The following is an 11069-nucleotide window of genomic DNA, read 5'->3' on the forward strand; positions in this document are numbered from 1 at the left end:
CTTTTTTTTTTTGGAAAGCAAGTACATTAAGCAAACTAGTCAAACAGGCATGAAGACTGTTGAGCATTGTGTTTTACAAAAGTATGAGTGTCATGAAATAGCTCAAACTCATAGTGCGAGCAGTTTGAGTTGAAGTTCGAGGCTATGTCATGAAGCTTTGACAACCAATCATGCCTTAGGAAAATACATTGAAAAGTACGAAAATATGAAATATAATCTACATATTCATCAATCAAGTTGTTGCATCTCAATTGACGATTAACCCATTTCTTCTTCAGTTCTTGTAGCAGTTTTTTGTTTCCTAACTGGATGGTGCAAGTCCTCTCCTTTCTGTGGCGCGCCCATTTCGTGCTTGCTAGTACCCCCAGTGTTTCTCCTTCCTTCTGCGAATCTACTCGGCATGTGAAGATTTTGGTGTCTGCAATTTGTAGTCCTTCATCTGCAAGTAGTATGAGAACAAGAGAGTAAAGTTGTTGAGAGTTATAGTAGCAGTGTACCACAGTAGTCGTAGTAGTTTGTCGTTTTTTCTGTATTTGCATTCTCTGTAACTGGATTTGTGTTGGGTTTCCGTTGAGTATGACTTGTGAGGCTTGTGGGTAAGCTAGATTGAGTTGGTAGTGAATCTGGTAGATTGTTGTTTCAGGTTTGACCTGCACTGCCTTGAGGCTCCTATCACACCTATGTTTCCATATATACCAGTAGACTGTTGCTTCTATTCTCCGTCTGTTAACCCTTTCACTCTTTGTTTCTCCTACTGCATCAAACCAATTGTTGATCCATTCAGAGATAGTCACATCTGGTGTGCTTGGCCCTCTACATCCTATCCCAAGCCTAACAGCTCTGCTGTAAGAGCAGTGAAGAAGTAGATGGGAGATAGTTTCATCTTTCATACCACAGAGACCACATAAAGGAGACAGGTTTGGCATTCTAGTGTGCAGTTTTGTCATTACCGGGAGTATGTCAGTGTAACATCTCCATATGAACACTTGAATTCTGGGCAAGACCTCCAATTTCCAGATTTTTGTCCAAATTGGGTTTGCAATGGTTGTTTCGACTACTCTTGGTGCTTCGTGGATGAGCTGGTGATAGACAGACTTAACTGTGAGCTCACCAGTTTGAGTATATGGCCAGATGAGTCTATCTTGCTTATCTCTTGTTACTTCTAGATCGATGGCTTGTATGTTTTCCACTTCCTGTGGATGGAAGATTTGGTTTAGAAAGTCCATATTCCATTTCCTTGTGGTTTTGTCAAAAACTTCACTCACCAGTTTGAGAGTGTTGGAGATTATAGGAGTTGTTTGCTCCTTTTTCAGCAGATGTGGAGTATCCGTTGGAAACCAATGGTGTTTCCAGAGGAGGATAGTGTCTTCATTTCCTATTTTCCAGATACCCTTTTTTTCACTATATCTAATCCAAACCTGAATCCCTTCCAGAGCCAGGAGGAATTTGATTTTATTTTCTCAATACTCAAAGGTAATATGCTTTTAAAGTACTTTCCTTCCATTACTTTGGCCCAAAGATGATCTGGATGTTGCAGCATGCGCCATACCGTTTCAGTGATCAACGCTTTATTAAAGTATTTGAAATTTTTGAAACCTAGACCCCCTTCTTCTTTAGGGATGCAGAAAGTAACCCATTTTTTAAGACATAGACCTCTTCCATCTTCTCTTGTGTGACCCCACCAATAAGCCCTATTTCACGTATCCATCTTTTTTGAAATTGTTTTTGGTATAATGAAACATGTCATTTGGTACGTTGCCAGCGAGTCAGCAACATGTTTAATCATAACTCCTCTGCCATCTCCCGAGAGAAGTTTTCCAAACTAACTGGCTAGTCTATTCCTGTGTTTTTCAGCTAAAGGTGCAAACATTGAACTTTGGGTCTGTGTGTAAATAATGTACCCCTAGGTATTTATCCTCCATTTTTGTTCTGCCCACCTTTAGAATATCAATTATTTGTCTCGCCTTTCGATTAGTTACGTTTTTACTAAAGAAAATTCTTGATTTGTCATAGTTTATCAGTTGGCCAGAGCCAGCACTAAACATTTCAAAAATGTTCAATAGTCTTTTAGCCTCCTTTTTGCTAGCTCTCGTGAAAATTAGACAATCATCGGCAAAAAGGAGATGAGATATGGTGATTGAATTTTTGGAGAAATTTACCCCTTATCCATTTTTTATTTTCAGCTTCAATGAGAACCCTTGACAAGCTCTCCATGCAGATTATGAAAAGGTAGGGAGAAAGCGGGTCTCCTTGGCGGATTCCACGAGAAGGTTTGAAAAAACTAGTTGGTGAGCCGTTTATGAGGACCTCACTAGAGGTGGTACCAATGCATTGCATGATTAATCCAATCCATTCCGCACAAAATCCTAATTTAGCTAGCACTCGTTCTAGAAAATTCCACTCGACTCTGTCAAACAACTTTGACATATCTATTTTTAATCCCATGTACCCTTTTTTGGTTTTTTTGTTCTCATTGTTACTTCATGTGCAATTACAATATTATCCGTGATTTGCCTGCCAGGGACAAAAGCCGATTGATAAGGAGAGATGAATTTATCAAGGAAAGGCTTTATTCTGTTTGTAAGAATCTTAGATATGATTTTGTAGATAGTGTTACACAATGAAATTGGTCGAAAATCCACCGGACTCTCTGGCGCTTGTTTTTTGGGTATGAGAGTAATGAAGGTTGCATTTATCTCTTTCAGAAGATGCTTTGAGTGGAAGAATTGGTGAACTAACTTTGTAACATCCTCTCCAATTAGATACCAGTTCTTTTGGTAGAGACCAGCTGGGAAACCATATGGTCAAGGAGATTTATCTGGGTGCATGTCAAAGACAACTAATTTGATTTCCAGTGCCGATGGAGGACTTAGGAGTTTGATATTGTCAGCAGTAGTGATGCTAGTATGGATTAGATTGGGAATTTGATCTTGAATAATTGGGTGGGTTGTTGAGGACATATTCTTGAAATGGGTGTAAAAGTTTGCCTCTATATCCTCCCTACTATAGCACCATTCTCGTGATTCAGTTTTGATGGATTATATCCTTAGTTTCTTTGTTCTATATTTAGTTGCCGAGTGAAAAAAAACCAGTATTTTTGTCTCCCAATCTTAGACTATTATCAGTGACTTTTATTTTCCAAAACGCCTCTTCAAAATTGTACCATTTTTCCAAATCTTCCTTGATCAAGGTAATTCTAGGACTATATTCTGGAAGTTTGAGAATGTTTTTAGCATGTTCAAGAGTCTTATTCATATTTTTGATATTATGTTGTATGTTTCCAAAGTACTCTCTATTCCAAATTTTGATTAATTTTTTAATATTCTTTAGTTTAGCAACAAATTTGTAGGCCTGGGAGCCATCAGTTCTAAAGCCCATGCTTCTTCTATAACCTTAAAACACGAAGGGTCTTGAAGGTATATCCCAAAAAACTTGAAGGGTTTTTCTCCATCCTTCCAACATGGCGAGGTTCTTAAGAGGATCGGACTATGGTCGGACCCTACTGGTTGCAGATGATATACCATCGCACGAGGGAATAACTCGAACCATTCCGAGTTCGAGAAAACCCGATCGAGTCTGGCCTCCATAAAGTTTTGTCTTTCTCTCTTATTGGACCAAGTGTATGCATACCCTACAAAGCCCATGTCCATTAGACCTGCCTCATCTATTAGTTGAGCGAAGTTCCTAAGAACTTTTCTTTTTACCTCCCTTCTTCTCAGTCTCCGTTAGCACAAAGTTCAGATCGCCTATGACCATCCATGGGAGTTCTACAGTTGCTGCTAGATTCTTAAAATAGGTCCAGCTAAGGTGTTTCTTAATTTTATAGGGACATCTATAGAACGCTGACATTAACCACTCAAAATTCCTAGATTTATCAGTTACTACTACATCGATTTGGTTTTCAGTAATATTGATCAATTACATTGAGATCTTGGAAGACCACGCTAAAACTAGCCCCCTGCAGTTCCTATCAATCATGTTGGTTCAACAACAATCATATCCAGGTAATTGAGTTTTTTGATTAATGGTTTGATGTAAGCTGATGGATGTTTAGTTTCCTGAAGGAAAAGAATATATGGGTTCTGGATTTTGATTAGGTTTTGTAGGTGTTATTGTGTTTCTATTCATTCCTTGGCAGTTCCAAGCAAGAATATTGAGCGACATAATTTTACATCTTAAATTAATAAACCCTAAATTGTCAATTGAAATTGAAACTGCAATAGTAAGAGCAATTGAGATATGAGATTGCAAGTTTAGGTGTGGGATTACCTGGTTCTCCTCCAAATTTAGCCCATTTTTTCTTGATCTAGCAGCATTGTTTGGTGTGCTGATTTGCATAGTTCCTACCCATTTTTCATCTTTGGCTTTGTTGCAGTTCTTGAGGATACTCAGTTGAGATATTTCAATGTTTGACTCCAAATTTCTATCAGTTGGTGCAGGGGCAAAAAGATTTACTTGAGTGTGAGCTGCAGATGGTTGAGGTGAAAGATTTGTGTATGGTTTTTGTTGGGATGATGGGAATAGATGGTTTATGGTTTGCTATGCTGACTAGAAGCAGCAAATTCAGTTTTATGGGCATTGCATTGTTGATCAGGTATTTCACTTTGCAATGATTTGGGTGTGACTTCCTTATGGTGTTCATTTCTGGTTCCATTTTTCTCTTTGTTATAAAGTTGGTGTGGAAGTTTGATGTTTGGACTCAGCTGAAAATCCAACTTTTTAATCTTTGCACTCTGTTTCTTCTGTCTTGTTGCTGTTAAGTGTAACATAGCTTTCATTAGTGCCTTCTCATAGTTGGTTTTGAGCATTTTAGTACCTAACTTCACATTGGTTCGCTTTTTCCTCCTAATAATCTTCTTTCTCCCTCCCCCATATTGGTTTTCTTTGGATGTGTTCTGCATTTCTGCATCTGCTGCTGTGGAAGCTAGTCTTGATTTTCTTGCTAATGTGCCATCAGTTTTGTAGGCTTCAAATTGGTAATTTTTCTTGCCCATTTCTTCCTCAACTATGAGTGTAGTTTTTCCTTTCATACCATGACAGTATGTCATCAGCTTGTCTCCTGCATTGGATCTTTCTTGTTCTCCCCCTTCAGCTTGCTGATGAGGTGGTGTTAAGTCCCTTCCGGTTACTCTTGACACTTTAACTCTTCTAGTTGGTCTAGTATACTTCTTGAATCTTTCAAAACCTGGTGGCGGTTTTATAAAAACTGAAGGATCAACTAGTTGAAATGCAGAGTTAGGGTGTGTGGAGAAATTAACCATTTCTGGAGGTCCATGGTTATATCTGAAACTGCTAGCTTTTCTTTCTCTTTTTTTGAAAGCTCTTCCATTTTCAAGTCCTGTTCTCTGAAATTTGTGAGCTGGTGACATCTCTTCCCCTTCAGACCATTTCCTCTTATAGTGTACATCTTCAGATTCAACTAGAGTTTCCTTGTGAAGGATCCCTAACTGGAAACTTGGTATTGCAGTAAGCTTTCGTTGTTCTCCTTCTGCCATATTTATAATCGCTTCTCCCCTTTGTTCACCTGAAGTACTTCCTTACCATGTGTGTGAGCTTTGAGTATGAAGTTGCAAGTACTGTGATGTTGCTGTGTAAGTATCATTAGAGATTGCTTGCATTTGCTCCTCCACAAATGCTTCAGATTCCTCCCTTTCCTCTAGTTCTTCCATAATAGTGTCCTGCACAGGCTTTTTTGAGTGTTTTGTGGCTGAGCATTTTTTCTTTGAGTGCAATGCTTACAAAACCCTTTTGGTAGTTTTTCAAAAAATATTTTGACAATAATAGGTTCTTTACTCCCCATTGTAACTGGTATATGGTCCCAGAGTTTATCATGGACATTGATTTCAACTAGAACCCTAGGGAAAGAGAGAGTTTGCTGGCTTGTTGAAGGCTTTTCCACCATACGACAGGTTGCCATGGAGCTTGCAATATTGTATGGTATCGTTCCATTTTCATATTCCGGAGGCAGATCAATGAGCTTTTCCCACATTGCAATGATGTCCATGTTGACTGATGCTGGAGCAACACCAAAGAGATATTGTTGTACTACTATCACAAATGGTCCAATATCCCAGAGGTTCTTAAAGAGAGCATAGTGCACATCTGATCTTGATTGAAGCTTGAAAACAAATATATTCTTTTCTTTTCCTCTGAATACTAGTGTGGCTTCTGGTAAATATTGAAGTTGCCATGCTTGTTGAACAATTTCTGCTGCTTTGTCTTTATGTAACTTGAAATCACAGTTGATCTTTGTTATAATTTGGAGATTAGCTTGGGCCCTGCTTTCATCTACATCTTCTTCCATATGAAATGGTTTATTGATATCCAAATTTTTAAGCATATTCTCTATTGTTTCAGTATTGTTCATAGTGAACAGAGTTGCAGGTAAATTCAAGCACTGGGAAAGTAAATTTGCAAAGAATTTTTTGAACTTTTTACACCGTGAAACAGCTAACATTGTTAACAGAGTGAACAACTAGATCCAGAAAAGCCAGTAGAGCCAATTGAAGCCTCTGTTGAATGATATAAATTGTGGGTTGTACCAAGAGACTTCTTCATACCATGCATTGACCATAGTGGTCAGTCACTGGAAAAGCAGTAAACTGCTTCTCTCAGAGCAGGAAATACAGGATTAAAGAGGCAGGTGGTTGGGTGGTTACGAACAAGCCGGGGGAGAAACAGAATGAGAGTGGGATTTATTCAATGTGAGGTATGGTTTGAGGGTTTTTAGGGGTAAGAGACAGTGACTGCACAAGAGAGCTGAGAGGAAAGTATACAATCAATACGGTAAGGTGATGGAGACACAGATAGATAATGCAGTTGGGTTTATAGTTGAGACAAATGACTCATTTACTTTACTCCAGTTACTGTGGACATCTTTCAAAAATCTAATCGATTAAACAGGAAAAGATGGATGGAACTTAAAATGATGTAATGGATTGAGATTTTTTTTTTTTTTTGGAAATGATAGAAACTGGAGAAGCGTGAACTACTTCAGATGAATATCCTGCAAAAACGCAAAGATATTAGCACAAATTTGATAGGGTATAAGATACCTTTGATTTCTGTTGCCGCTAGCTCGGGGGTTTGGAGAACCAGAATGAGAGATTACTCTGCACGCATTTCAAGTCAGAGCAAATATGTTATTTTCTCTGGTGTCATTACTGGTATTTTGCATAGATATTTTCCTATTTTGCATTTCGAACGGAGAAAATCCTGCACGCATTTCAATTCTCCTATTTTGCATAGATATTTTCTTCGTTTTATAGCTTTCCTTTTTTTTATATCTTTGGATAGGTGTTTACCAGAACTTGTCACCATGTTTCTTTCATTTTAATAGAAAGTTGATTTATTGTTATTGCTACTTAGCTTTATTGAAAACAAATCTATAAACATGGCGCATGAAACTTGGAAAAATATTACTATACAATTATCTTGAAACATACCTTTCTTAAAGCCAGGTTGCTCCTATGCCGGAGTGAGGACTTTGATTGCCCTATGTTCTCGTCTCGGCCTTGGCACTTCGATTTCCAATTGATCTTACAAACGCTTGATCACTCTGATTATCATCTCCCCTTCCAAAGGCTAGAGTACTTTGTTTACCAACAGCTATTGCAATGACTTGGGCATTTTGATTGCCAATAGCTCAGTTAATTGGTAAGCACAATTTCGTTATATACATTTTCCTTACAAATAGCTCTATGGAGAAATAAGGTATTTATTGATCAATATTATTATTACATTGATTAATGAAAGTACTTTTTCAAATTAAAGGAATTCCATGGTTTGGGCTCCAATTTTACGCTCATATTCCTTAACCAGTAAGCACCACCGCTAGCGAGCTTTTCCACCAGGTATGGTCCTTCCCAATTTTCTCCAAGTTTTCCACCGCTTCCATCTAATGACTTTGGCCTGGTTCTCCTTAAGACTTGCTCTCCAGGTTGAAATGAACGTTCTCGAACTCTTTTGTTGTATTTTTGTTTCATAGACTGCTGGTAAATTGCTAGACTTCTTGAAGCTTCGTCTCTTACCTCGTCTAGTAATTCCTTGTCTTTGGAAAGAATCTCTGAGTTCTGGCCCGATCGTTCCGCCAGAGGTTTAGTAGTTGGTACTAGTAATTCCACGCGAAGTAGAGCTTCTGTCCCGTATGCTAGCGTAAACGGAGAAAATCTTGTTGATCGCCTTGGTGTTGTTTTGTATGCCCACAGAACTCCAGGTAGAAATTCTGTCCACTGTCCTTTGGCTTTATCCAAGGATTTTTCATATTATCTAAGATAACCTTATTTATTGCTTCTGCTTGTCCGTTACTTTGCACATAGTATGGGGTAGAAAAGTTATGCTTGATGTGCAACCCTTTACACAACGGTTTGATTGTTTCGGAGTCGAAATGCTTCCCATTTTCAGAGACGATCATTGCTGGTACGCCGAATTTACAGAAAATGTTTTCCCATATAAACCTACGGACATGCACCGCCTCCGTTCTTAACAGTGCCACTGCTTCTACCCATTTGGTGAAATAGTCAGTCGCAACCAACAAATACTTGACGCCCCCAGGTGCAGTGGGGAACTGACCTACAATATCCAAACCCCGTTTGATGAATGACCATGCACTCATAACTGTATGCAACTCATTCGCCGGTCTCTTTATTAGAGGACCATGCAAATGACATGCCGTACATTTTTTTTGTATATTCTTTTGCGTCATTTTTCATATAGGGCCAAAAGTATCCTTGAGATAGCAACTTGTGTGCCAGGCTTCTTCCTCCAGAATGGTTCCTGCAGCACCCTTCATGTGCTTCTGCTAATAATTGCTTCCCCAACTCTTGGGTTACACATCGAAGGTATGGTTCCATTGATACTGGATTCTTGTAAAGGTCTCCTTCAATAAGAGCATATCTCCAAGCAGTTATCGTTATTTTCCCGGCCTGATTCTTATCTTGTGGAAGCTCTTGCATTTGTAGGTAGCGAACGTAAGGCTGTCTCCAATCTTCGGATTGATCGTTACTAACTTCATCAATCTCCATAGGATCATGCTGAACTTCGGACGAGGTGGAACCATTCTCACCTGTATAAACTTTATGTGCAGCGATGATGGTGTTATGAATGCTGGGAAATTCTTGGAAATCGACTATGATATACCGTGTTGTATCCGAACTACTGCTGCTGACAGGTAGGCAAGAGCGTCTGCATGCCTGTTTTCTAGCCTTGGATTTTTCTCGATATCTAATACCTCAAATTCCTTTGCCAATTCATGTATATATTCCAAATAAGATACTAATATTTCGTTTCTAGCTTTATACGCACCAGTGTAATGGTTGGCTACCAGTCTTGAATCGGTCGTTAGTTTAACCATCCGCGCCCCCAAGTGAAGAGCAGTCTTCAAGCCCGAAATTACAGCCTCGTACATCTTGATTGTTTGAAGCTGTAAATTCCAACCGGATAGCATTTTCAACCCGTATTCCTTCGGGAGAAACCAGTACACGACCAATACCTGCTCCGTCAGTGTTTGCAGATCCGTCAGTGTAGATCTTCCATATCCCACTATCACTTTCAGGTATCATTATCGATTCCTTACTACCTATTTGCATATCAATTGTTTTTGAAGATTTCTTGCTAACGTTCATATGCTCCCATGGTAACGGTATAGGCAATACATTTTCCGTCTCATGCAAGACCTCCTCTTCATGAACAGATTCATAAACTGCAATATCATCCACTAGGAAGTCCACCACTAACGATGCTATCGCATGTCCCTTCTCAGCTGTCCTTGGCTCATAATCAATGGTATATGCGCCAAGGTAAGTTTCCCATGTGGCCAGCCTGCTGGAATCATCGGTTCTTCCTAATAATTTCTTTAACGGGTACTCGGTATACACTACGAGTCGTCATCCTTCAAAGTATGGTTTTAAGCGCCTTGCCGCATGCATAAGGGATAACACCATTTTTTCAATTTTTGAATACCTGGTCTCAGCATCTGTTAGTGATTTGCTAACAAAGTATACTGGTTTTTCTTCAGGCTCTCGGACAAATAAAACTGCACTCACAGCATATTCACTTGCAGCAAGATATATGCAGATGGTTTGCCCCGTCTTCGGGCTCATGAGTATAGGAGGTGAGGTTAGATACCTCTTGATTTCATTTAAAGCATGCTCACAGTCGTCGTTCCAGCCAAATCTTCCTGCTTTCTTTAGAATTTGGAATAAAGATCTGCACTTGTCAGATGCTCGAGAATAAACCTGCTTAAAGCGGCCAATCTCCCAGTAAGCCTTTGTACTTCTTTTACATTTCTAGGCGACGACATTTCCAGTACTGCTCTAGTTTTCTCTGGATTGGCTTCAATTCCTCTCTGTGTCATCATGTACCCAAGAAACTTTCCGGATAAGAGACCGAAAGAACATTTGGCGGGGTTCAACTTCATTCCATATTGCCGCAGGCGTTCAAAAGCTCGTTTTAGGTCCAAAACATGAGATACCTTCTGCTTGGATTTGACCACCATGTCGTCAATGTATACCTCGACGGTTTTCCCGATCATGTCTTTAAACATTTCGTCGACTAAACGTTGATAAGTCGCTCATGCGTTTTTCAAACCGAAGGGAATGACGAGGTAACAATATATCCCCTTGTCAGTTATGAATGACGTATTCTATTTATCATCTTCATATAATAGTATTTGGTTGTGACCAGAGAAACCATCCATGGATGACAATCTTCCGTATCCTGAGGTGGCATCGACTAGATCGACAATCCTGGGCATTGGGTAAGGATTACTTGGGAATGCTTTATTCAAGTTAGTGAAATCGATGCATACCCTGATTTTTCCATTCTTCTTTGGGACTGCAACAATATTTGCTAACCATTTGGTATATTTGACAGGTTTGATGATCCGAGCTTCTAACCTTTCTCAATCTCTTCCGCTACTTTTGCTTTCCTTTCTGGGACCATCTTCCGTGGTTTTCGCCTTACTGGTTTAAGTCCTTCATCAATATTCAACTGATGGCATGCAATGGCTGGATCAATACCCGACATATCACTGAGACTCCAAGCAAACACGTCCTTATTTTCTTTCAAAA

The 11069-nt window shown here is 39.3% G+C and overlaps 1 protein-coding gene across 1 annotated transcript; it reads right to left on the reverse strand.

The window, feature by feature from the left end:
- Positions 1 to 8627: 8627 nt before the first annotated feature.
- LOC113272892 lies at positions 8628 to 10543 on the reverse strand. The gene is made up of 4 exons (XM_026522682.1): positions 10283 to 10543; positions 9961 to 10184; positions 9395 to 9819; positions 8628 to 9064 (listed from the first exon to the last, which is right to left on the reverse strand). Exons 1-4 carry the CDS (start codon positions 10541 to 10543, stop codon positions 8628 to 8630), a joined length of 1347 nt encoding a protein of 448 aa, XP_026378467.1.
- Positions 10544 to 11069: the final 526 nt, after the last annotated feature.

This window comes from Papaver somniferum, chromosome 4 (genome assembly GCF_003573695.1).
Source record: "Papaver somniferum cultivar HN1 chromosome 4, ASM357369v1, whole genome shotgun sequence".
NCBI lineage: Eukaryota > Viridiplantae > Streptophyta > Magnoliopsida > Ranunculales > Papaveraceae > Papaver > Papaver somniferum.

Coding starts and splice junctions, on each gene's coding strand:
- LOC113272892 (XM_026522682.1), bottom strand. CDS start 10,543: ATGTTTAAAGACATGATCGGGAAAACCGTCGAGGTATACATTGACGAC. Junction 10,185..10,282: donor AAATGTCGTCGCCTAGAAAT/GTAAAAGAAGTA, acceptor CAAATTCTAAAG/AAAGCAGGAAGATTTGGCTG. Junction 9,065..9,394: donor CAATCAAGATGTACGAGGCT/GTAATTTCGGGC, acceptor AAGTTTATACAG/GTGAGAATGGTTCCACCTCG.